General features: G+C 43.9%; 1 protein-coding gene across 4 annotated transcripts in view; it reads left to right on the top strand.

Annotated features, from left to right (window-relative positions):
* WDR59 (WD repeat domain 59) overlaps positions 1-26925 on the top strand; it is an 87816-nt gene that overhangs the window by 8504 nt on the left and 52387 nt on the right. For all 4 annotated transcript variants that reach the window (XM_053607896.1, XM_053607889.1, XM_053607906.1 and 1 more), the window contains exons 2-7: positions 6307-6356; positions 12651-12786; positions 17958-18043; positions 19122-19202; positions 21334-21371; positions 25351-25439. In XM_053607896.1, the coding sequence (XP_053463871.1) occupies positions 6307-6356; positions 12651-12786; positions 17958-18043; positions 19122-19202; positions 21334-21371; positions 25351-25439 (480 nt within the window). The remainder of the gene's footprint in view (positions 1-6306; positions 6357-12650; positions 12787-17957; positions 18044-19121; positions 19203-21333; positions 21372-25350; positions 25440-26925) is intronic.

The following is a 26925-nucleotide window of genomic DNA, read 5'->3' as shown; positions in this document are numbered from 1 at the left end:
ACTACAGGCGCCCGCCACGACGCCCAGCTATTTTTTGGTTGCAGTTCAGTCGGGGCCGGGTTTGAACCCGCTACCCTCGGTATATGGGGCCGGCGCCTTACCAACTGAGCCACCGGCGCCACCCTATTTTCATTTTTTTAAATAGCTCTTGCTCATTCAGCTGGGATTAAAAGAGGAAGAATGAACAATGTTTTCCTAGTCCCTTCAAATAAATGAATCCTAGATTTTGTTTTATAGATAGCAAAAAAAGTTCTTGTTAGAGAGATTTTCTTTTGTATGGAATAAGGGTAGGAAGGTAGTCCCATGAACTTTCCACCAGAGCTTCATTTGTACTTCATAGTGTTTGTACTAAAATTTAACTGTAAATCCAAAATGGATTGGTAATGCAATCCATTTCCAAATTCAGTGTCACTTGACTATTATAAAGTAACATACCTATTGTTTTTTGTTTTTTTTTTGGTAGAGACAGAGTTTCACTTTATTGCCCTTGGTAGAGTGCCGTGGCATCACACAGCTCACAGCAACCTCCAACTCCTGGGCTTAAGCGATTCTCCTGCCTCAGCCTCCCGAGTAGCTGGGACTACAGGCGCCTGCCATAACACCCGGCTATTTTTTTGTTGTTGTTGCAGTTTGGCCGGGGCTGGGTTTGAAACCGCCACCCTTGGTATATGGGGCCGGCGCCCCACTCACTGAGCCACAGGCGCCACCCCATACCTATTGTTTTTAAAAGATTAAAATGTTATAGCATCGATTTTGGTGTATTCACAGAGTGTGCACCCAGCACTACAATCATTTTTGGAATATATGCATTGCTCCAACATGATACACTGGACCCATTAGTCCCCTGACCTCCTAGGCAATGACCTCTACTATACTTTCCATTTCATTAATTCAGATGCTGCTGTGAGATCAAGTGCAATAACTACTAAAAAGTATCTTCTAATTTTAATGCAAGAGGTCAGTGACAACCTTTGATGGATCATTTTTTGTTGTTGTACACCTAAGAGGTGCCAGTAGTGGGTTTTAATCCAGTTCCTGACTGCAAAGCCCAGCACACCCTTTTCAGCTGCATCAAACTGCCTATGTTTATGTCTACAAAAATGATAGAGTCTTTCTTCCTTTTGATAAAATGGAGTCTGTTTCTTTGGATTGGTGAAGCCAAATGTTTAAGAACACATCTGCCTTGAGAGGTTGGCTCATGAAGAAATGGTCCTTTAAACAAAGACAGCAGCGATTTGTGTATGGAGGCTTCTGGAATCTGTTGGACTCTCATTTTCTTTCAGTTAGCGTGACTTTTTCAAATCGTTAATTATATTTTCTTCAGGCTGATAAGAACCAAACATCATGATGAATTCGCATCTCCCATCTCATAAAGGACACACAGTTCCTAAAGCCCCATTCTTTCTGCAGTGGAAGGAATAAGGGTTCTGAAGAAATTTATTTATTTATTTATTTTTGAGACAGCGCCTCAAGCTGTCGCCTTGGGTAGAGTGCTATAGCATCACAGCTCACAGCAAACTCCAACTCCTGGGCTCAAGCGATTCTTCTGCCTCCACCTCACAAGTAGCTGGGATTACAGGCGCCTGCCACAACGCCCGGCCATTTTTTGGTTGCAGCCGTCATTATTGTTTGGCAGGTCCTGGCTGGATTCAAACCCACCAGCTCAGGTGTATGTGGCTGGCACCTTAGCCACTTGAGCCACAGGTGTCAAGCCAAGAACTTTATTCTCTTATGTTTCAAGATGTGTCTTTTGATAGAGAGTAGTTCTGAGCAGTTAAGTTTGTTTTCTTACTGGTAAGGGAGGACTTTTCAGGGTGGAAAAAAAAGAGGAACTGATTGAAATTTTACTTTATAAAGTGTGTGGGTTAACTTGCAAGTAGGGTAAAATAAATTAAAAAAAATAAAAATAAGGGCTTGGCGCCCATAGCTCAGTAGTTAGGGCACCAGCCACATACATCCATGCTGGTGGGTTCTATCCTGGCCCTGGCCTGCTAAACAACAATGATGACAACTGCAACAAAAAATAGCCAGGCATTGTGGCAGGTGCCTATAGTCCCAGCTACTTGGGAGGCTGAGGCAAGAGAGTCACTTAAGGCCAAGAGTTGGAGGTTGCTGTGAGCTGTGATGCCACCATACTCTACTGAGGGTGACATAGTGAGACTGTCTCAAAAAAATAAAAATAAAAATATGTGGGTGGGTAAGGTACACAAAATTTCGTTCACCACGTTTTTGTACTCTTTAGATCTCATACAGTAGGGAGTTGAGCTGTTGAAGTTTATTATCCTATGAGATATAAAGAAGTGGAAGAACGTCAGAAGTATACATAAATTCAAGGGTGATAAATTATCAAGAGAACTTACAAAAAAATTCTTTGAAATGTTAAAGACCATCTTGGCACATTATGAGCTGGAGGGACCCTGACTGTGGCCTGGTTCTGACCTACCATCTTCAGACCGCAGATGTTTACAAGGCCACCTGTGTGAGCAAGCACCTTTTGGGGTGCTCTGGGAGAACATATTCAGAAACAACTATTGTTTAAATACTTTGATATACTTTCTTCATTATTTTTTTTTTGTTTTTGTTTTTTTTGTTTTTTTTGGCCGGGCTAGGTTTGAACCTGCCACCTCTGGCATATGGGACCGGCGCCCTACTCCTTGAGCCACAGGCGCCGCCCCTTCATTATTTTTCTTAGGAATATATTTATAAGTAGCCAATTTATTTATTTATTTATTTTTTGAGACAGAGTCTCAATGCCCTTGGTGCTCTCTGATGCCCTTGGTAGACTGCCATGGCATCATAGCTCACAGCAACCTCCAACTTCTGGCGTCAAATGATCTTCTTGTCGCAGCCTCCCGAGTAGCTAGGGCTGTAGGTACCTGCCACAATGCCCAGCTATTTTTTTTTTAAAGATGGAGTCTCATTCTAGCTCAGGCTGGTCTCAAACTCCTGAGCACAGGCAGTCTACCTGCCTTGGTCTTCCCAACTGCTAGAATTACAGGCCACTCCCGTGGTTCTTAACCCCCTGATGTCTAGACTTAAGAATTTCTCAGCTGTTCCTCATCTATGTGTTAAGACTGGTGGTCTTGGGTTTTAGACCTTATCTCTCACAAAGCTTTTTCTCTGAGGCTGTTTTCCCTTCCTCTGCCCAAAGTTCTCTTTCTTCAGTCTCTTTTTGGGACAGCTTAGCATAATCTTTAATGTGCTCCTATAAACACAGTTGTAGCCTCTATTTTCTGGGTGGGGATGGGAAAAACCACTCAGATGGTGATGTGGTTGTGGTTTTTCTTTTTTTAAGTAACCTCCCCTGATTTGGTGAGTTATGATACTTACTTGCGGTTTTGACTAATGCATTTTTCATGTCATTTTTGAATGCTTCCAGAATATCCCACTGCATAGATGTGCATTATTTACTTGGAGACAACATGAAATAAGCAGCTCTGTGCATAAAATTTTTGCTGTATTCTGAAGGTGGAATTACTGAATCAAAGGGCATAACTTTTTAATGCTGTTTCCAGATCACACTTTATTGGTATTCTTTCACTGTATACCACACATTTAGCAGCTTAAAATAACACCCATTTAGAGCTCACAGCTCTGTAGGTCAGAAGTCCAGGCACTGCATGGCTGATTGAGCATCTTGCAGGCTGAAATCAGGGTGTCAGCCAGCTGTATTTGCATCTGGAGACTTTACTTAGGAAGAATCTACTTACAGTGGGTTCCTTCAGGTTGTTGACAAAATTCAGTTCCTCGGGGTTTTAGGATAGAGATCTCTGTTTTCTTAATGGTTGTTATTTAGGGATTACTGTCAACTCCCAGAGGCCACTCTGAGGTCCTTGGTATGTGGTCCCCTCCCTCTTCATAGCCTGCAATGGAGAATCTTTTTCGTGTTGAATCTCTTACCTTTTTAGTCTCTAATTTCCTGTCTCTGACCTCTGGACCTGATTTAAAGGGTCGATGAGATTAGGGCTCTCCATCCTTCCTGCCCCCGAACTTTTCATCATCCCACGTAGAAGATGTGCACCCAGTAAACAATAACTCTCTGTTCTCTCCTCCCCTTTGCCCCTGGAAACCTCTAGCCTCTACTTTCTGTTTCTATGAATTGCCTATTTCAGGTGGAAACATCTCTAATTTGTCCTTTCGTGTCTGGTGTACTTAGCATAATGTTTCCCACTTTCATCCACGTTGTAGCCTAGATCAGAATTTCCTTCCCTTTTAGGCTGAGTGATATCCCATTGTAGGTCTGTACTACCTTTTGTTTATCCATTCATCCATCAGTGGACGCTTGGCTTGTTTCAGATCTATCTTAGGGTCAGCTGATTTGGGACCTTAATTACATCTATAAAATCCTTTCATAGCAGGACCTAGATCAGTGTTTGATTAGTGTTGAGTAGCAGGGAGGTGTGCATACACTGAGGGCCCAGAATCTTGGGGGGCCGTCTTAGGGTTTTGCCTCCCACATGCCCTCCTGAAAGATTACACTGAACTTGTTGGAGGAACCATCTTGCCCCCTTTCATATCATTAATAAATTGCACAAAGGAGTTCTGGAAATGGCATCTCATTTCACTGCCTGCTTTTCCAGCAGGGCTTTTGTCTGCTCACGACTCTGTAAGTGCAATGGAGGATGCATGTTAATCACTTTTCAGCCACCAGTGAAGAGTACCATGGTGTCTTGTCATCAGTATCACCTATAACTTGTTTTTGAGATGGACAAGCCTGAGAAACCTATTAAATAAGGTCAGTGAAGGTGAGGGAGAAAATTTCTGTTTACCATTTGTGGTTTGTGATTTTGGCAGAAAAAACAAAATGGATTCTCTCTTGGTACTCTCTTAGAAAGAACTTAGAGCATTTGGCAGCCAAACAGTGGCACAGACTATTTCCATGCTAATGCCATGAGAAGGCAGCAGTATTTGAACTTGTCCAAATAAAAGAATTTAAGACTTTAATTGCCATGCCAGGTTACAGCCTTGTACTTTGGCCTGGATGCAGATCCTTTGGACTCAGTGCAGTCTTTTTTGGGAATTAGACATTAGATCCTGAAATGGTGATTCCCCCTAGGAAATGGAAGACCTGGAAAACGGAAACCAGCAACGTGTGCTAGAAACTTCAGAATGAATGTGAACAGGGCATCTTAATAACAAGCATATGACCTTGGATTCAGCAGGGATGGTGTTTGACTGTTGCCAGCTGCCAGATGGCTTGAGGAGGAGTCTGTACCCTTTGGAAAGGCATGGGTATCGTGTATGTGTGTGTTGAAGGAGGATGTCCCAGGTCAGGAAGAGGCTTTTTGTGCATGGTAGCTGCTATTTTCTCTAAACTAGTCAGACTCCTCAAGGCCTCCAGGACTTCTGTCTCCTCAATTTAGAATGTGCCAGCCTGGCTGTGTGTAGTCCTGGTGTCGGGGGTAACACATAGCAACTGCCCTGTCATCAAAAATGAATGTGTACTTGTACTTGGAGGCTGAAGTGGGAGGATTGATTGAGACTAGGAGTTTGAGACCAGTCCTGGCAATGTAGCAAGACCCTGTCCCTTAAAAAAAAAAAAAAGTGAATATGAGTTTTTTTATTTTGAGACAGAGTCTCACTATGTTGCTCTTGGTAGAGTGCTGTAGTGTCACAGCTCACAGCAATCGCAAACTCTTGGGCTTAAGCGATTCTCTTGCCTCAGCCTCCCAAGTAGCTGGGACTACAGACGCCAGCCACAATGCCTGGCTATTTTTTTGTTGTAGTTGTCATTGTTGTTTAGCTGGCCCAGGCTGGGTCTGCCAGCCTTGGTGTATGTGGCCGGCGCTGTAACCACTGAGCTATGTGACCGAGCCTGTGTCTAAGATTTATATGGGAACTAGAAGGGATAGAAGTAACCATTGTTGGCTGGGCAGTGGCTCACACCAGTAGTTGCAACATATTGGGAGGCCAAGGACCAAGGTCAGAGGATTGCTTGAGGCTAGGAGTTTCAGACCAGCCTGGGCAACATAGCAAGATCCCAACTCTAAAAAAAAAGTGACCTGCATATAGTGGCACAACACCTGTGTAACCCAGCTACTTGGGAGGCTGAGGTGGGAGGATCGCTTAAGCCCAGGAGAGGTTATGGTGAACAGTGATCATGCCACTCACTGCACATAGCTGTGGGCAACAGAGACCCTGTCTCTTAAAATAACACACAGAACAGTATCCCCTGCAGAGAATTAATGATACTTGCTAGTTGGGGACTCCATGAGAAATGAGAAGAGGACGAGGCAAAGGGACTCCTATCTTCTGTACCTTGAGCTGGGTTTGCTGGCGGGACTGAATCTATGTTCTCTCTTACAGGCAACTGCAATGTCTGTGGACTGTCTTGGGCAGCATGCAGTGCTTTCTGGGTAAGTGAGCTTTCAGAGTTTGTTTGCCATGATCCCTGGGGAACAAATTGGACGTAGGAGGTTTTTAGGAATTTGGATAATATATTTAAGGATTATGATCATAGGGTTTAGTTCTGATATACTAGTGACCTCAGGGGTACTTGTGGAGATTATTTGCAATTTATTTAGTCTGCCCTAACAGGTAAACAGTAAAATTCCTCTGAAATTTTAGTGACTGGTAGCCTGGCCTGGTGCACTTGATTTATCCATGTAGACCAGGCATCCTCAAACTGCGGCCCGTGGGCCACATGAAGCAGTGCGAATTATATTTGTTCCCGTTTTGTTTTTTACTTCAAAATAAGATATGCGCAGTATGCATAGGAATTTGTTCATAGTTGTTTTTTTTTGAAACTATAGTCTGGCCCTCCAACGGTCTGAGGGACAGTGAACTGGCCCCCTGTTTAAAAAGTAGAAGAGGATTTGGCTGGGTGAGGTGGCTCATGCCAGTAATCCAAGCACTCTGGGAAGCTAAGACAGGAGGATTGCCTGACGTTAGGAGTTCCAGACCAGCCTGAGAAAAGTGAGACCCTTATCTCTACTTAAAATAGAAAATTTAGTCTGTCGTTGTGGCAGTTGCTTGTAGTCCCACCTACTTGGGAGTCTTAGGCAGGAGGATTGCTTGAGCCTAGGAAATTGAGGTTGCTGTGAGCTAGGCTGAGGCCATGGCACTCTAGTTGGGCAAGAGAGTGAGACTTTGTTTCAAAAAAGAAAAAGAAAGAATTTGAGGATTTGGCTTTTCTTTTGCTCTGTGGGTCCTTAACACATGTACCTGACCTTCCCCCTCCTTCCAGTATGGTTATATACCAATTGTTGGGTTGAATCGATATTTGGGGTTACTGTTGAGAGATCCTGAACTCTTTGTATATGATCTATTTTTCTCTTTGGAAGCTTTAAAACCTTACCTTAGTGTATGTGAAATTTTCATCATGATTGCGTTTGGTGTGTGTCTTTTTTCATGTATTGTGCTGGGTACTCAGAGTACCATTGTTTTGTTTTGTTTTGAGATGGAGTCTCACTTTGTCACCCTTGGTAGAGTGCTGTGGCATCATAGCTCACAGCAACCTTAAATTCCTGGGCTTAAGTGATTCTCTTGCCTCAGCCTCCCAAGTAGCTGGGACTACAGGTGCTCACCACAATGCCCAGCTATTTTTAGAGAGGAGGTCTTACTCTGGCTCAGGCTGGTGTAGAACTTGTGAACTCAGGTAATCCACCTGCCTTGGCCTCTCAAGTGCTGGGATTATGGGCACGAGCCACCGTGCCTAGGAGAGCACCCTCGTTTTTTACATGATTGTTTTATTTAAACAAATAGAGAGATAACATACACTTGACATCATGTAGCTATTGATGACCTTTACATACTCTAAGGTGCCCTGGAGTAACTATTGCTCAAATGTTAGATTTCATAGCATTCACTGATGTGATGGTCATTCTTAGCATTCTAGGAGAGGATGACACGTAACTGGAAATCACGTGTGTGTTCCAGTTTTAGTATGTTCTTAGTTACACATCAATATCCTTTTTCTTTCTTTTTTTTTTTTTTTTTTTGAGATAGAGTCTCACTTTGTCACCCTCAGTAGAGTGCCATGGCGTCATAGCTCACAGCAACCTCAAACTCTTGGGCTTAAGCAATTCTGTTGCCTCAGCCTCCCACCTAGCTGGGACTACAGGTGCCCGCCAAAATGCCCGGATATATATTTTTTGTTGTTGTTTTAGTTGTCATTGTTGTTTTAGCTGGCCTGGGCAACCAGCCTCCATGTATGTGGCCAGTGCCCTACCCACTGAGCTACTAGTGCCACCTGTCAATATCCTTTTTCAACATGATCTTGAAACTGTCCATTTCATTTTCTTATATTGAATTTTAAAATGTTAAATGTTAAATGAATTTTTAAATGTTAGTAAAGTATATAGAATATACTAACCTTAAGTAAGCAGCTCAAATAAATTTACAAACATACTATCTTGAGCAAGTGTGAGACCCTGTGTCTATAAACGGTGGGACCTTGTGGCAGGCACCTATAATCCCAGCTACTTAGGAGGCTGAGGCAAGAGGATGGCTTGAGCCTAAGAGTTTGAGGTTGCTATAAGTTATGATGCCATGGCACTCTACTGAAGGTGACAGAGTCAGACTCTGTCTCAAAAAAAATTTTTTTTATAAACATATAAACACCCCATCTCCACAAAAAGTTAAAACAAAAAATTGGTGATTCCATCATTCAGATTAAGATAAAGAAAAATTTTTAGCACCTTGGAAGGCCCTTCAGTCGTGAAATCTTTATCTTTTAGTTTGGAGAATTTTTCCTACATTATATCTTTGATCATTCCCCCCACTCCATTTTTTTTTTTTTTTTTTTTTTTTTGTAGAGACAGAGTCTCACTGTACCGCCCTCGGGTAGAGTGCCGTGGCGTCACATGGCTCACAGCAACCTCTAACTCTGAGGCTTATGCGATTCTCCTGCCTCTGCCTCCCGAGTAGCTGGGACTACAGGTGCCCACCACAACGCCCGGCTATTTTTTTGTTGCAGTTTGGTCAGGGCTGGGTTTGAACCCGCCACCCTCGGCATATGGGGCCGGCGCCCTACTCACTGAGCCACAGGCGCCGCCCCATTTTCTCTTTTTATTCTTCATTTCTGGAATTCCTCTTAGTCAACGTTGAATATCCTGTATAGCTTCTCTTCTGGCCTTTTTGTCTTTTTGTTTTGTATTCTAGGAGTTTTCAACTTGAACTTTTAACCCTTCTGTCAAATTTGTTGAACTTTCAACTATTACATGTATTTTAATTTTCAAAAAATTTCAAGATTAAAACAGTTTCAACTATTACTTTATTTTAATTTATATATTATTTTTGAGATAGGGTCTTGTTTTGTCAGCAAAACCTGGAGTTCAGTGGCATGATCGTAGCTCACTGTAGCCCTGAACTCCCAGGTTCGAGTGATCCTCCTGCCTCAGCTTCCTGAGTAGCTGAGACCATCATGCGCAGCTATTTTTTTTTTGAGACAGAGTCTCAGTTTGCCCTCGGGAGAGTGCCGTGTCATCATAGCTCACAGCAAACTCAAACTCTTGGGCTTAAGCAATTCTCTTGCCTCAGCCCCTCGAGTAGCTGGGACTACAGGTGTCCGCCACAATACCTGGCTAATTTTTAGAGACAGGGTCTCACACTTGCTCAGGCTGGTCTCGAACCTGTGAGCGCATGTAATCCTCAGCCTCTCGGAATGCTAGGATTACAGGTGTGAGCTACAGCACCAGGCCCCAGCTAATTTTTTGTTTTAATTTTTTGAAGAGGTGGGATCTTGCTTCGTTGCCCAGGCTGTTCTCTAACTCCTGGTCTTAAAGTCTTCTCCTGCCTCAGCCTTCCAAAGTGCTGGGATTACAAGCTAAGACAAACCCCAACTATTATTTTAATGTTCTCTGTTCTTTACGTGTCTTTTATCTCTCTGAGAATATTGATGACAAGGATTTTTGTTTCCTCTCTGCCTTATTACTGTTTTTTGTTTTTTTTTTTAATTTTTGAATTCTTTTTTCTCCTTTGATCATCCTGGTTGCTGTCTTTGAAGTTTCAATGGCTGAGATTACTGGCTGTTAATATTAGAGAGTGATTGGAATCTCTGTTTATGTGGGTGAATGGGATCACCATAGGGAGATCAGGTGAGAACAAGGCCCCTTGCTAGTGGATGCCCAAGTGTCCTTATCTCCAGGGTTTTGTTGTTTGTTTGCTCGTTGTTGTTTTCTCCTAGAAGTCTCTATCTGAAGAGTAAGAGGCAACCTTGAGAGTGCTGAGTGGGGAAAGAGACCCAAAGGCCTCACTTTCACCGCAGGACCAGCGTCACCAGGGCACTTCCCACTTCCCAGCTTCTCAGAGTTTCTGTGGGGCAGCACCACCCTGCACTGGGTGAGGGAGGTGCAGGAGAGGCCTCGCCTGGCTGTGCGGGCTGCACACAGACCACTCTCCTAGTGCTCTATCAAACAGTTCTCCTTATTTTGTTCTGCTTTGCTCTTTGCCTTCCAGCCCTGCCCCTGCCCCTTACTCTTTTCTTGAGACTAAAGCCTCCAGTTGCTGAGCTGGGCCAGGCCCTGCAGTGGGAACCAGCTGGCCTCTCATCCTCCTCCCCTGCAGGTGCTTGTGCTTTATTCAGATTTCTTTACTCTAAGTCAATGACCATTTGTCCATCTGCTTTTCATTTCCTCTCTCTTTGTTCTTGCTTTTGTCTCTTTTTTTGTGTGTGGGGTTACTGCGGAGAATGAAGATAAACATGTATGTTCAATCAGGCATGTTCACCCCCAGATGCCTACTTTCTGCTGTCCTTATGTTTGCTCTATAAGGTCTCCAGACTCTTCTATTGATACACACCCCTTAGGTGTATCTCTTAGTCTTGTACTGTTTTTCTTTCTTTTTTTTTTTTTTTTTATTTTGGCCGGGGCTAGGTTTGAACCCGCCACCTCCGGCATATGGGACCGGCGCCCTACTCCTTGAGCCACAGGTGCCGCCCCTGTTTTTCTTTCTTTTTCTTTTTTTTGTTTTTTAACTTTTTCTATTTTTATTATTTATTATTTTTTTTCCTTTTTTTTTTTTTTTATTGTTGGGGATTCATTGAGGGTACAATAAGCCAGGTTACACTGATTGCAATTGTTAGGTAAAGTCCCTCTTGCAATCATGTCTTGCCCCCATAAAGTGTGACACACACCAAGGCCCCACCCACTTCCCTCCTTCCCTCTTTCTGTTTCCCCCCCATAACCATAATTGTCATTAATTGTCCTCATATCAAAATTGAGTACATAGGATTCATGCTTCTCCATTCTTGTGATGCTTTAATAAGAATAATGTCTTCCACGTCCATCCAGGTTAATACGATAATTTTTTTTATTGTTTGGGATTCATGGAGGGTACAAAGAATTAGGTTACACTGATTGCATTTGTCAGGTAAAGTCTCTCTTATAATTGTGCTCCGTACTGTTTTCTTTCTAATGGGAAGACTCTAGCCGCTCATCCCAGGATCAGGTGATTCCTTTGAAGGAAGCCAGAGGTTCTAGATCTTTGTTCTGAACTTCCATTCTTAGAAGGTCCTGAAGTTCTGTGAAATTGTGTCTTCCCTGGAGTTTTCTTTCTCCCTCTCTCTCTCAGCCATCCCCAGGCAGGAATGTCCAACCTGTGCCCCATGGGCCACGTGTGGATTATGTGAGGACTGTTTTGCATATCTGTGGTGTCAGATATTACAGAAATTATGCACAGACCTTTTTTTTGCTTATCAGCTTTTGTTAGTCTTATTTAATATATGGATGAAGACAACTCTTCTTCTTCCAATGCTGACAGAGAAGAATAAAGGTTGGATACTCCTGAGAGTTTTACATGCCATCTCCGAGTTCCTCTGAGCAGAGACTATTAGTCTTTTTCTTTATTTTTGAACCTTCCAATCCTCATTTATATCTAGGGTCTCGGAATGGTCTCTGGTGTAAAATCAGTAGCTGATGGCTAGAAGATGTTGATTTGCACGGCAAGGACTTTTTACTGAAAATAAAAAGAAAATAGGTGAACACAGAACACCCCTGTTTTCAGATCCTTTGTATTAATTGGCACCTTGAACATTATTAGCACTTAATATGTTATTTTAATTATCATTCCTTTTTTTGGTTATCATTTCACTTTCTGACAGATTTAATTTAGTTTCCTTCACCGGGTAGTCAGCTTGCCAGGGAATTTGCGATTTTCTGCAGGATTTTGACTTAGTGATAAGTGATGTGTTTAATTTAACACGCTTTTGTTGCGTGCAGAGCACTGTGCCGAGGGAGGCAGGGCATACAGAGATATCTGAGACATGGGCCGTGTGTGCTGGGGCCTTAATGTTAGTGATCCTGCTACAGAGCTGAATGCTGTAGTGGAAATGCAGATCATGCAATGGGAGTAATGTAGAATTAATCAATATTAGTCATTAATCCTAGCTGGGGGATTGGGAAAGGCTGGGAGAGGGGCGGGTGGAGCTGAATGCAGGAGAAGAGGCCAGGCTGTCAAAGACAGATGTGGTAGGGAAGACCATCTCTGGAGGGAGTCACAGGGATGCTGCTCCCCTTTGTCGAACAGCCACCTCGAGTTACTCTTGTCATTTGTATGCCTTTCAGAATAGATAAATGTCATTTATATCTGGGTGTTTTTTTTTTTTTAGAGCCCTGCTCGCATACCATATGCAATTCCAAATGTGCTTTTCTATCTTCATGCTAATGCTGTCATGTTATTATATTGTTATAATGTTGATGTAATTTTCCTAGACGCAGGTTCCTATACATCGTCAACCTAGATGCCCCTTTTGAAGGTCACCGAAAGATTTCTCGCCAAAGCAAATGGGACATTGGAGCTGTGCAGTGGAATCCTCATGACAGCTTTGCACACTATTTTGCAGCCTCGGTGAGTTCATTTAAGGAGTGCAGGAAAATGCTTTTAAAGGTGTCATCTGGGGTTGGCAGGTCCATGTCCTACGTAGAGAAGAGAGTGCAATCCTACTGCTCAGTCAGAAAAGAGGTTTGGATGGTTCTTTCCGACAGGGGCAAGTTACACATTAAATATAGGTGGAAATGTTTGCTGGTCCCATTGGTGTCAGGCCTTGTATTTCTAGACACTGAATCCACATATTGAAAAGGAAATAGGTTGACACCTCTATTTATGTGTGTGGTGAGAACCTTTTTCATCAGCAGCATAACTGGAGAGCTGGGCTAGTCTGGGTTGACCTTCATCCCTTTCAAAGGCATCAGAAGGCTCCGTATCCAAGAAGTGTTCACATGGGCCCGTGGGCCAGACGCAGATTATTTAAGGACTGTTTTGCTTACCTGTGGTGTCTGATGTTGGGAAAAGTATGCGTGGGCCTTTTCTTTTGCTCAGCAGTCAGCTTTTGTTAGTGTTTGTATATTTCATGAATAGCCCAAGACAACACTTATTCTTTCAAAGTGTAGCAGAAAAGAAAAAAGGATGGGCACTCCTGCACCCTTATACGCAAAAGAAGGGATTCTTCCTTAATTGGGACTCAGATTTGTTAGTCCCCTCAAATTTTATGTGCCAGGTTATATGTGAATTTTTCCAGAGAAACAATGCCTAAGTATAGGTTTTCTGAGGGATTCATTTTACTCAAAACAATTCTGTCTATATTCTGTTCTCCTAGAACAATTAGAGACCTAAATCTTTTGTTAAATCTTTTATCAAAGTGCTGGGCTGGAAAGAGTATTTAAAGGAATCCTTCCTATTAAGCAGAGGTGGGACCACTCTGCAGTGCTGTCTAGATCTGTTCTTGTCAGGAGCAGTATTCTACAGAAGGAAAGCCTCTGAGCAGAGAAGGGAGAGCAACTTTGTTAGCTGGGGGAGAACCAGAAAGCTGCTCTGCCCCAACCAGGGTCTGCTTTAACCGTGCGTGTCTGAGATGGCTCTGATTTTCAGGATTATTCTGAAAGAGAAAGTGGGAGGCACTCTACTGCCTTTTTGTTGTTCTCTGCCTCTTTTTTTTTTTTTTTGAGACAGAGTCTCCCCTTGTCACCTTTGATGGAGTGTTATGGTGTCATAGCTCAGAGCAGCCTCAACCTCCTGGACTCAAGCAATCCTCTTGCCTCAGCCTCTCAAATAGCTGGGACTACAGGCACCTGCCACACATCTGGCTGCTTTTAGAGAGGAGGTTTCCCTCTTGCTCAGGCTGGTCTCAAATTCCTGAGCTCAAGCAATCCGCCCACCTGAGCCTCCCAGAGTGCTGGGATTACAGGCCTTCTCTGCCTTTTACCTGGGGGTTAGAAAAGAGTTGTTTTTATTGGCTTATACTCTTAGGCCCTTCAGCTCCCCTGTCACTCTGTGGCCCTGATTGCTTAGTCCAGGTTTTCCCGACCTTGGCGTGTTAGACCAGGTACTCTTCCTGGTGGGGACTATCCTGTACATTGTAGGATGTTTTTTTTTTTTTGTGGTTTTTGGCCGGGGCTGGGTTTGAACCCACCACCTCCAGCATATGGGACCGGCGCCCTACTCCTTGAGCCACAGGCGCCAACCACATTGTAGGATGTTTAGCACTATCCCTGGCCTCTACCTACTGCATCCTAGTGATACCTTCCCTCCATCTTCTTGAGACAACCAAACTGTCTCTAGACATTGTCACGTGTCTCAGGAAGTAAAATTGCCCCTGATTGGAAACCAGTGATACAGGCTGACCACTGAGTACTTGGCCTGAGTGGATTAACCCTCCATTTGTTTAGGAGGGGGAAGGAAGAAGACAGCCTTTTTGGTTTGTTTTTTGACAATTAATTTCTCTCTCTTTTTTTTTTTTTTTTTAAAGAGACAGGGTCTTGCACTGTCACCCACGTGGAGTACAGTACATGATAGCTCACTGTTACCTCAAACTCCTGGGCTCAAGCCATTCTCCTGCCTCAGCCTCTCGAGTAGTTGGAACTACAGGCATGCATCCCAAAGTTTTTTGTAGAGATGGGGTCTTGCTTGTTTCCCAAGTTGGTCTTGAATTCCTGGCCTTAAGCCATACTGCTGCTTCAGTTTCCCAAAGTGTTGGCATTACAGATGTGACCCACCATGCCTGGCCCAGGTAATCATTTTACTTTTTTTTTTAATCTCCTATCCTTGGATATCAACCAATTAATCATTTAAACGTGAACAGTTCATCATCCCTTACTACTTTCACTGTGCTGTGTAACTACCACATTTCCATCACTGCACAGTAAAATCCCTTGCCTATTAAGCAGTTTCTTCCCATTTCCCCCACTCTACAGCCCCTGGCAGTCTTCCATCTGTGTGCTCCATGGATTTACCTATTCTGGATCTTTCCTATAAATGGAATCATATACCATTTTGCCCTTGGCTCTGGCTTCTTATTTTGGAGTTCCTCCACATTGTAGCAGCTATCAGAATTTCACTGCTCTTTGTGACTGAATAATATTCCGTTGTGTGTAATTTGTTTATCCATTGAGGGACATTTTAGCTGGCCGTTGAATGGTGTTGATATGAACATGCAGGTACAAGTACTTGTTTCTGTTCTTTTGGGTATACACTTGGGAGTGGAATTACAGTCACCTGGTAATTCTATGTTTAACTTTTTGAGGGAACTACCTAACTTTTTCACAGTGGCTGAACTATTTTATATTTCCATCAGCATTGTGCAAGGTCCTAGTTTTTCCATGTTCTTACCACATTTATTATTTTGTTTTTTCTTTTAAATTATAGCCATCCTAGTGCATATGAAATGCTATCTTTTTTTGGGATAGAGTCTCATTATGTTGCCCTCAGTAAAGTGCTGTGGCATCACAACTCACAGCAACCTCAAACTCTTGGGCTTAAGCCGTTCTCTTGTCTCAGCCTCCCAAGTAGCTGGGCCTATAGGCGCCTGCCACAACGCCCAGCTGTTTTTTTTGTTATTGTTGCAGTTTTCTTTTCTTTTCTTTTTATTTATTTATTTATTTATTTATTTTTTAAGACAGAGTCTCACTTTATCGCCCTTGGTAGAGTGCTATAGTGTCACAGCTTACAGCAACCTGCAACTCCTGGGCTTACGCGATTTTCTTGCCTCAGCCTCCTGAGTAGCTGGGACTACAGGCACCCACCACAACGCACAGCTATTTTTTTGTTGCCTTTCGTCCGGGGCCGGGTTCAAACCCGCCCCGGGGGCTAGCGCCCTACTCACTGAGCCACAGGCGCTGCCCTGCAGTTGTCATTGTTGTTTAGCTGGCCCGGGCTGGGTTCAAACCCACCAGCCTTGGTGTATGTGGCTGGCACCATACCCACTCAGCACCGGCACTGCCCTGAAATGCTATCTTATTGTAAATTTTTTATTTACATTTCCCTTATGGCTAGTGATGTTGAATACCTTGTTATTTGCCTATTGATGATTTATATGTTATTTTATGTCTATTCAAGTCCTTTGTACGTCTTTGAATTGGATTGTTTGCATTTTTACTATTGAGTTGTAAGAGTTCTTTGTATACTCAGATACTACACTAGATCAGGTACAAATGATTTGTAAATATTTTCTCCTGTTGGCTTGTCTTTTTACTTTCTTGACCATGTTATTTGTTCCCCAGAAGTTTTCATTTTGATGAAGTTCAATTTATCTATTTTTTTCTTAAATTGGTCTTGGTTGGAAGGCAACTTTTTGAGAAGGAGCTTTAGAGTTAGGCAAATCTGAGATCAAGACCTAGTTTTAACATTCACTGTTTTTTCTTGAGCCAGCCACTCAGCTTTCTGAGCCGTGGGGGCTCATCTATAACGTGGGTGATGACGCCCAGTAGGCAGGATGGTGGGAAAGGTCAGAGGTCAAATTCATTAAGGTTTCTACTACATAGACTGGCATTAGCAGACCCTCTGGAAGTGATAGGGAATATTATTATAAGTTGAAGGGACTTTTCTTTTTATTCCTTTTCCCATTGAAAGCTATTTTGAATCCTAACCTTTTAATGAGAACCTTATACCTATTTAGATGTAGAAACTGGCATTTCAGAATACAAATCTCAGAACTTATATATCAGACTGTCCTTGAACTAAAATGAAAGTCAATCTGTCTTATACATATCAGTTCAATCCGTTCAGAAATTATTATTATTTTTTTTTTGTAGAGACAGAGTCTCACTGTACCGCCCTCGGGTAGAGTGCCGTGGCGTCACACGGCTCACAGCAACCTCCAACTCCTGGGCTTAAGCGATTCTCTTGCCTCAGCCTCCCGAGTAGCTGGGACTACAGGCGCCCGCCACAACGCCCGGCTATTTTTTGGTTGCAGTTTGGCCAGGGCTGGGTTTGAACCCGCCACCCTCAGCATATGGGGCCGGCGCCCTACTCACTGAGCCACAGGCGGCGCCCTCCGTTCAGAAATTATTAAATGACCTACCATTGTTCTTGTTCAGTGCGTTTCATGAACTCATGATATTGAGAGAGCTTTTGCTGTTTTCTTGTTTCTAAGTGAAGTGTTATTTGATGGAGGCTCTTGTTTTTCTCCTTTTTCCTATTGTAGTTGTGGTTTCTTCTGATTCATTTTCCCTGTTTTTTTTTTTTTTTCTGCTTAACCCTTTAAGAAATTCAACATAGGGGCATATTTCAAGGAATCTTATTTCATTTAGCCTTCTAAGTCACCCTCTCGGTGGTGATTCTCTTTTTTTTCTTGTGTACCTGTGCTCCTGAAGTATGTTAGGTGGACTTTGGGCATTCGATAGAGGAAAGGGTGAACTAAAAATCACGTGCAGTGTGTCAGCAGCTGGAGAGTTGAGTGTGACCCTTGTGGGTGGGGAGGTTCCACTAGTGATTGGGAACGTCCCTAGTGCCCACACGCATAGCACGTTCTTGGGAGTGTGTCTATACCTTCTGTTCAGCTGTGAATGTTCAAGGGATTCACAACCCTGCCTCCTGAGCTGTGGTTAGCTTACACCAGTGTTAATTTTAGTTATTTTTAAATAAATTATAATAAGTAAAGCTTTTTTCCAAAGTTCGACCTGAAGGCTCTCTGCCCTGCAGATCCGCTTCTGTGCGACTTCCTCCCCTTTGCAGCTTGGTGACAGTGTGTATTCCGACATGCACATTGTGCTGCCCACTGCCTCCTTCCCCTTGTCTCTTTTCAGAGTAACCAACGGGTCGACCTTTATAAGTGGAAAGACGGCGGTGGGGAAGTGGGCACAACCTTGCAAGGCCATACTCGCGTAATCAGGTAGGCCCCAACCCCACCCAGCTCCTGGGCCTGTCTGGCTTTGTGACAGTCCCTCAGGGCGTGAAATATTGATGTCGTTCTCCTCACGTGGCTTGACCCTTTGGGTGCATTAGCCCTGGCAGGCCAACAGGTCCTTAGTGTTCACTGGTGAGGAACACAGTGAAGAACAGTCATTGTGTAGCTATTGACTCCAGTCCCAGGAGACACTTGGGCAAACACAGCCCAGTCCAGAGTAGAGGTTTACAGCTGGCTTTTGCCACAGTTGGTAGATGAAGTTCTGCAGCAGAGTCCTGGTCCTGATCACCAGTGCCCTGGGGGCACTTGGAGACCTGTGCCCCTCCCCTTCAGCAGTGGGTTACACACAGAACTCTTGTATCACAGTTGTTACCCAAATGCACACCCACAAGGGCTCCTGCTCAGCCCTTCCAATTTGCTTCCAGAGTGTTCCTTGATTCCCCTGTTTCTCTGGGTCACTGTTTCTGGGGTGGGAAAAAATTTTCTGGGGAGTAGCAGCAGAGAGGGCAGGGAGTTAAGCTGACCTGGAAAAGATGGGAAAGGTGACACACCCGGGCCTGTGCAAGGTGTTCCGTGGAGTCGCTACCTGTCTTGGAATAAGAACATGAGTGGGGCACCAGGGACCTGCTGCCCTCTTCGAGAGCTGCAGGGCAGCAGGGCAGTTTGGTGCTGTTTAACAGATGCTGGGTTTACCAAGGTACCTGTGGTGGAGTCTGATTTAGAAAGTGGTAACTCAAAGATTGTATACTTTTCCCTTGTTTGTCTGTTTATTCAGAGAGAGATTGTTTTAAGTTGAAATGCTTCCATATCTTCTTTGGGAGCAGGAGGTAGTGTAGCTGGTAACTACAGGGCAAAGGGCCTGAAAGTTTCCTTCCAGATTCAATTAACTCTTGTTCATTCCCAGAGAACATTGAAGATGCCCAGCCTGTACCATGTTAAGAAGCTCATTCACAATTAACAGTGAGGTTTTGAAGCCACTGGAAACTAGATTTGTCAGTGCGTTGGTCGTGGAATCTGAGTTTTTTTCTTTTCTCTGTTGTTCTGTTTATTCCTTGTGTCCCAGCGACTTGGACTGGGCTGTGTTCGAGCCAGATCTCCTGGTTACCAGCTCTGTGGACACCTACATCTACATATGGGATATCAAGTAAGAAAAATCAAGAGTTATAACACTCAGTTGTGGGATGATTTGAGATGTTAATTTTAGAGATCAAGTATCTTAGTTTGGTTTTCCCTAGATGTAGACCCTGAGACAAAGATTTGAATATAAATATATTATTTAGGAGGGGTGAAATAGAGAAGAGAGGCAGGATCAAGATCCTGAAAATCAAGGGAGCGTTATCCACTGGGTACACTGAACAGATTGGGTGTAATCTTAATGGGGAGTGCTAGGTACTTGTGTGAAACTCCCCCCTCACAGGTGTCCCACCCAGGGGTAAGGAAGGGAGTACTTTGCTGTCAGTCATTGGTGAAGTTTGCCCCCAGGGGTCTTAATTTTCCTGGCATGTAAGGCCTGTCACAAAGGTTTGCAAAGTGGATGTTTGCAGCCCAGAAATTCCCTTTGGCAAAGAAACGCAGGGGCTGGCATTTGGAAGGTGAGCTGGAGTTTACTGAGGTGGCAGGTGATGGCAAGGGATTTTGACGGCACAGACACACACCTGCCATAGCAGGCGGTGCTGAGAGGCACCTCTGCTCAGGTCTCTAGTTGCTCCCTATCTGAAAAAGGGCCCTATTGACCCCTTTGTGCGGTTATGCTCTGTGAAGAAAGGAGTACAGGGGCACCCGGGCCAGGGCCTAGCCCAGCTGGCATAAGGCCTTAAATGTCTATGCCCCCTCCCTTTGGAGAACAGAGTTCCCTTTAGAGTGAGAGAGGCCTGCTTTGTGGGGGTGGGCTGCACACTCCTCCAGCCAGGTTTCTCTGCTTCCCTCATGGTGGTGGCTTTGTGATGTTTTCCCTGAAAGGTGGGGCAAAGGAACAAGACCAGGTATTGGGGTGGAACAGACCAGACAGACCAGTGAGAGGGGTCTGTCTTGGGGGTAAAGGTGTATACAGCTGACTCTACCCAGCATTGCAGGTATTACCAATAGCTACTTTAAAGGTGATCGGACAGAGGGGAGAGCACAAAATCTAGGGGAAGTGAAAGAGGAATCCTCCTAAGTGGGGAGATATGCAGCAAGATTAGGGCGTATCCCTCATTTACGCAGAAAAGTATTTTCATGATTTAAAGACACTGAATCCTTCTCAGATTTTCTAAACAGTAAACTGATGCCCTAGATTTGCCTCATCTGGCAAACCAGGGTACGGCCCAGTTCTGTAGTTTTACCATTTCGTGGAGAAGTTGCCCCTCTGACTTTGTAGTAAACAGTAGAGCCTCACTCCGTGTCTCCCGTTGTACTCAGAGTAGTTCTTTTTTTTAAATTGTGATAAAGGACATAAAATGTGAAATTTACCATCTTAACCATTTAAACATACAGCAGAATCTCCACGGTTGACCACTTTCCTACATTGAGCACCTCCCTAAACCTTTGACTTCTGAACACTCAGAAATGAAACATACCTACGGGTGGCGTTCAAAGGAATGTCTTGTATTGAACACCTAAAGACGTCTTGTTTGAATTCCTGTAGGTGTTGTTTGCAGTCAAAAGGTTAAGGTTCCGTTGACCTAATTTTCATAGATTGGGCACGTACCACACGTACTCCATGGAAGTTCCTTATGTCGACCACCTCTGATTTGTTACAGTCCCTTGGGTGGTCAACTATATGATTTGAAATTTAGACTCAACATCATTGAAGTGGCTGAGAAAGTTCATCTACTTGGAGGGAAATAGGTTTCTCTTTACACTTCTTTTTTTTTTTTGAGACAGAATCTCACTATGTTGCCCTCGGTAGAGTACCATGGTGTCACAGCTCACAGCAACCTCAAACTCTTTTGGGCTTAAGTGATTCTCTTGCTCAGCCTCCCAAGTAACTAGGACTACAGGCGCCCGCCACAATGCCTGTCTTTTTTTGTTGCAGTTGTCATTGATGTTTAGCTGGCCCACACTGGGTTGAACCTGTCACCCTTGGTGCATGCGGTTGGCACCGTAACCACTGTGCTATGGGTGTTGCCCTACACTTCTTTTTAAGGCCCTCACAGCAGATCTAACTCTAAGTTCCCATTGAAAGGAAAGTGGATTAAGTGGAAAAAAAGCAAAACAAAACATGTACAAAGAGTATAAAGCACCAGGTAGATGGTGCCTGTGACTTGACCATTTAATATTTTCTTTTTGTATTTTAGAGACACCAGGAAACCTACAGTGGCACTATCTGCTGTGGGTGAGTATGTACTACCTGGATCGTCTGCATTCCATTCCTTTCCATTCCTTCCTCCATGGCTGGTCGAATTGTAGCTTCCATGTTGCAAAGGGCTTGCCATAGGCTGCTCTCAGAACTAGAGTTAGGACTGTCCAGTGTGGGTCAGGCACTGACTTGAGAATTCAAGGACAAGAACCAAGTTGATTTGTTTATGAAATTTTTACTGTGGAAAATTTCAAATGTTTATAAAAATGGGAAAAAATGACCTGCCTTATATTCATCATCAGCATCACCAATTGTCTTTGTATGTCCAATTTTATTTCATCTTTACCTGTACCCATTGTTTCACCCACACCATCATCTCTCTTGTGATTTGAAGCAAAATGCAGGCATATCATTTCCTCAACAGATATTTCAGTATGTAGCTTTATAAAAGAATCCCTTTAAAATAAAAGAAGCAACCACAATACCCTACCTAAAAATATCTAACATACCTAAAAATATTGACCGTAGGTCTTTACTATCATGAGATATGTAAGCAGTGTTCAGATTTCCCCAGTAGTTCTTTCTCCTTTTTTTTTTTTAATAATTATTTGAAAAATTGAGTTGGAATCCCAATAAAGTCCGTACTTAAAGTGGTTAATATGTTTCTCATCTTTTTAGGTGGTAGACATCTTATCCCTCTCATTTTTGGGTTTGTTTTCCTTTTCCTGCAGTTTATTCATTAAAGAAACCAGATTGTTTGTCCTCTGTTTTCTCTACAATCTAGAGTATGCTGATTGCCTCCTCATGGGGTCATTTAATATGGAATGGACGAACTGAGTCTTTGAAATTACTTTCTGATCTATCTGTTTTCATTGTTTAGTTGGAGTTGATTATTTTTGGAATTCTCCTTCTTTTTTTTTTTTTTTAATTTTTGCCTGGGATAGGTTTGAACCCGCCACCCCTGGCATATGGGACCGGCGCCCTACTCCTTGAGCCACAGGCGCCGCCCTATTTTTGGAATTCTCAATTGGGGTTAGTAGGGAATATTTGCACCATATCCCGAGAGCAGAATGTGGGTATAGAACTGGTCTAATTTACTCACAGGGGTAAAGCCTAATAACCAGTATTTTGGCATCCTTGATAAAAACATATTTTCTGTCTCTTAAATTCTATTCTTTTGTGTCTTCTTATTACATTTGAGTACACATTTGGTGTTTGCTCTAAAATGATTACATGATTCTTCTGTTTTCCTCTGTCCCCTGTTTAAAGGCATTCAGCATCATGATTATATTAAGCAGCCGGATTATCTGATCTGTGAGGTTAGGGACCACACCTGTCTTGTTCTGTGCTGTGGTCTAGTCTCTTTGTTTAAGCACTGTAGGCCTGATCCAAGGAGATGCTTAATACAGTAGTTCCCCCTTTATCTTTGAGGGTTATGTTCCAAGACCTCACTGAATGCCTGAAATAGTGCTGACCCTCATATATGCTATGAGTAACTGAACCTGTGGAAAGCTAACCTATGAATAAGGGGAGACTAAGTGTTTGTTGCATGGATACAGGTATCAAACACTTGCGCATCTCTGCTAAGTGCTCAGCAATTCTATTTAGTCCCTGCCACCCCCATAGGTGCTTATGATCTGAGACATAGACTGGCTGCAGAGGACATACAACTGAAAAAAAAGATACAAATGTCTGTAATGCCTAAATCGCATTTCCCTGCCTTTATTTATCTACGCTTACAGGTTTCTAAGTTAGATTGGCTTCAGAGGAACCCTAAAAAGGAAGGGGTTCGTTCTCTCTCTCTTTTTTTTTGAGACAGAGTCTCACTATGTTGCCCTGGGTAGAGTGCCATGGCATCACAGAGTTCACAGCAACCTCAAACTCTTGGGATTAAGTAATTCTCTTGTCTCAGCCTCCCAAGTAGCTGGGACTACAGGTGCCCGCAGTTGTTGTTGTTTAGCTGGCCCAGGCCGGGTTTGAACCCACCAGCCTCAGTGTATGTGGCCGGTGCCGTAACCACTGTGCTACAGGCGCCCATCCAGGAGTTTGTTCTTTTAACCCACTTGTTCTAACTGCTTTCTTCCCTGTTATAGGTTCTTCTAAGGAATAGAAGGAGGAGACTTCTTTCCTTTTGGCTCCTCAGTGAGGTTTCTCAGGGGTGGCTGACCCACCCTGGGAGAAAAGAGGCAAATGAAAGGATTGTAGAACTGTGTAAGCCGCTGAATCTAACGTTCCCTGAGCGGGGCCACCTGGGTACTGCCTGCTGCCCCGGGACTGTGGTCTCCATCTGTCAGTGAGCATATTGTGTATGCTCCAGAGTATTCTGTGGCCCTCAGAACTCTTATAGCCTGGGACCTCTGTTTGACCCTGCTGTAAAGAGCTGAGTAAAGGGGGTTGGTTGGATTAGGGGTTCCCAGAATCCTTTGGAAGCTATCAGGTTTTGATGGCCCTCTGCTGAGAGAAGTGTGAACTTACAGCTCTTCAAGTAACTGTCAAGAGGAGCCCGCGTAAGCTCTTCTTCCTGACTCTCCTCTAGCTGATGTTTCTCTTGCAAGGAGACTGGACCTCCCTAGTAATGCTCTACCTTGCTTTATCTTCAGTGGTTTCCATCATTTGTTCTTTGTCTTTTTTTTTTTTTTTTGTAGAGACAGAGTTTCACTCTATGGCCCTCGGTAGAGTGCCGTGGCCTCACACAGCTCACAACAACCTCCAACTCCTGGGCTCAAGCGATTCTCTTGCCTCAGCCTCCTGAGCAGCTGGGACTACAGGCGCCCGCCACAACGCCCAGCTATTTTTTTGGTTGCAGTTTGGCCGGGGCTGGGCTTTAACCCGCCACCCTCGGTATATGGGGCCGGCACCCTACAGACTGAGCCACAGGCGCCGCCCTGTTCTTTGTTTTTTAATCTGTTCTTCCTGTCAGTAACCACCATTCATTCTTAGATGACTTCAGATGTCCTGTGTCTCCAGGAAAAAGACAAACTGCTTAACCAAAACCAACACAAGGTATTTTTAGGCAGGGACAAGCTCTGAGTCTCCATTTCCTGTTGGATTCTTAGTCCTTACTCATCACACTCTCTGGACTGAGGTTGCCCTCTGAAGCCCTGGATCTGCTCTGGTTTTCCCTAGTAATAAACACCCAGCCAAAGGGAAAGGTGTCAAAGCAATGATGTTGTGTGTTGTGTGAGCAGGGACAAGAAGAGGCAGGAAGAGCACCATCACTTTGGTTCTGGTTTAACACCATGAACTTGATTTATTAAGAATCAGCTGGAAGTGCTACTATGTCCCAGTTTTCTATGTCTCAGCCCTTTCTGGCATCTCATGTTATTCCTCCGGTCCTAAGTTGCTCTTTTGTCACTAATGCTACCTCTCTGAATTGGCACAGTGGGAAAAGGACTGAGTTTGCCCAGTGCCAAGGGAGTTCTCTTGGCCTGACTCAGTGTGATAGCAGTGGCTGTGTCTGATGCTGCCCTCGGGGAGATGAGCGTTGAGGGTATGTGTAACTTGTAAGGCAGAACTGGCCAACAGGGAGGCTTATTCTACATCTGACCTTCAGCTTAAGGCTGTATTTTTCCATGACTATCCCTCAAAAATAAATAAATAAATAAAATAAAAAATAGGACAGAGCTAGTGTGAGAGCTGAGGCTCTTCTGATTAGTGGTGGAGGTTAGGAGAGGTCAGGTTGCGTGACAAGTCAATTAGCAGCCAGCAGCGCCTTGCTCAGCTACTGCTCTGTAAGAATGGCAACTTCCTGCTGATTCTGCTCAGAATAACCTGTAGATTTTCTTCCTGAGATTACTTCCTCAATTAGGTGACTCTGATCCTGTTCCCATGTGTTAATTCATTTACTTTTTGGCTTCGTTTTATCTGTCATGGTGGAGTTGGTATAGTCATAGAAACATGAAAGGTTCTGTCCTTATTTAACCAGAACTCATTATCCGACTTCCCTGGTTGTACTGCACTGTACTTCCGACATCACTGAGGGCAGCAGCTTTCTTCCCCTGATTTTTCTTTGCAGCGGGTGCCTCCCAGGTCAAATGGAATAAAAAAAATGCCAACTGCCTTGCCACCAGCCATGACGGTGATGTACGGATATGGGATAAGAGGGTGAGTAATCTCTTTCTTCCCTCCAGTTGGTCTTTGGTCCATCCCAGAGGGTGCGAAGAACATGCTATGTGTTCCAGGACTTGAGAGTCCAGGGGACCCTGTGCAGCATGGTAAATGGCTTGGCCATTTTAAGATCATAATGCCAGCTTATGTTTGCTTCTGAGTCACATAAATGTTGAAGGAAGACAGGGAGTGAGGCACTATGATCAGTGGTTTAGAAAATAAACTTGGCCTGATCTATGTTAGAGCCCCATTTTGCTGCCTCCTCACTATGACACCAGGAGCAATGCTCTAGAATAGAATGCTCAATAGGCTTCTTATCCCTGGCTGTTTGCAAAGTGAAAACTAGTTCCAGGGCATCTGCCATCCTGAATACTTCTGACATAGATCATTATGCTCAAATCCCCTCTTGGAAGTCTAGACACCCCACCAGCCTCAAAATCGCCTGCAGATAGATCAGGTGTCTTTACTGTGGCAGCCCATGTACTCATAAGCATGAAAAGGGTGTGGGTCTCAGGCTGCAGCTATAGTGCAGAGTCTGTGGAAGTTTGGAATGTTGGTCTCCCCCACCTCACCTCCAGGCATCTACATGGTAATGCTTAGACCAGTCATTGGGGGTATGAATACCTGTGTGAATGCTGATGTTATAGCTTCCTGCTTTGTGAGACCTCAGGCAGAGATCCTCCGCCTTTATGGGGAGAGCTCCTCCAGGGATATCCTCATAGGAAAGTCTCAGCTCTGCTTCTGGCTGCACAGCTCCCTCTTCTCAGAAGGGCATCACCATACATACGGAAGAGAAGAGGGAACTGGAGAAGAGATGAGGGTGGCTGATCTGCTGGATTGGCTCATCAACCACTGGGGAGGCATGTGCTGGCTGAGGCCTCTGCCCTAGGTGGCTGCCAGCTGAGAGGGTGATTTCATAGAGGGCGAACAGGTGCATCTTCTCTGCGTTGCTTTTATCTTCTGTCCCTTTATATATTTTTTATTTTAATTTTTTTTTTTTTTTTTGAGACTGAGTCTCACTCATTGGTCCTGGGGTAGCGTGCTGTGGCGTCATAGGTCACAGCAACTTAAACTCTTAGGCTCAAGCGATCCTCTTGCCTCAGCCTCCGGAATAGCTGAGACTCCAAGCACCCACCACAACATGCAGGAAGTTTTTCTATTTTTAATAGAGATGAGGTCTCACATTGCTGAGGCTGGTTTTGCACAGTTGCTGAAGCTGGTTTTGCCCTCTTGAGCTCAAGCAATTCACCCGCCTCGGCCTCCCACAGTGCTAGGATTACAGGCATGAGCCTCCATGCCCAGCCTCTTCTGTACCTTTAGACTCACCTGGTAACAACTATCTTTCCCTTCTCTTCATTTCTTAAATTGGTGACTGATTTATTCATCTTGTCACTAGAATAGCATTTTCTAGTCTTCTGGTTATAGACCAGGAAACTAATAACTAGTAATACTAACTTCTCTCAGCAAGCCTTTTTATCTATTA

Source organism: Nycticebus coucang, chromosome 2 (genome assembly GCF_027406575.1).
Source record: "Nycticebus coucang isolate mNycCou1 chromosome 2, mNycCou1.pri, whole genome shotgun sequence".
Lineage (NCBI taxonomy): Eukaryota > Metazoa > Chordata > Mammalia > Primates > Lorisidae > Nycticebus > Nycticebus coucang.
This window is presented reverse-complemented; position numbering and strand designations above follow the sequence as displayed.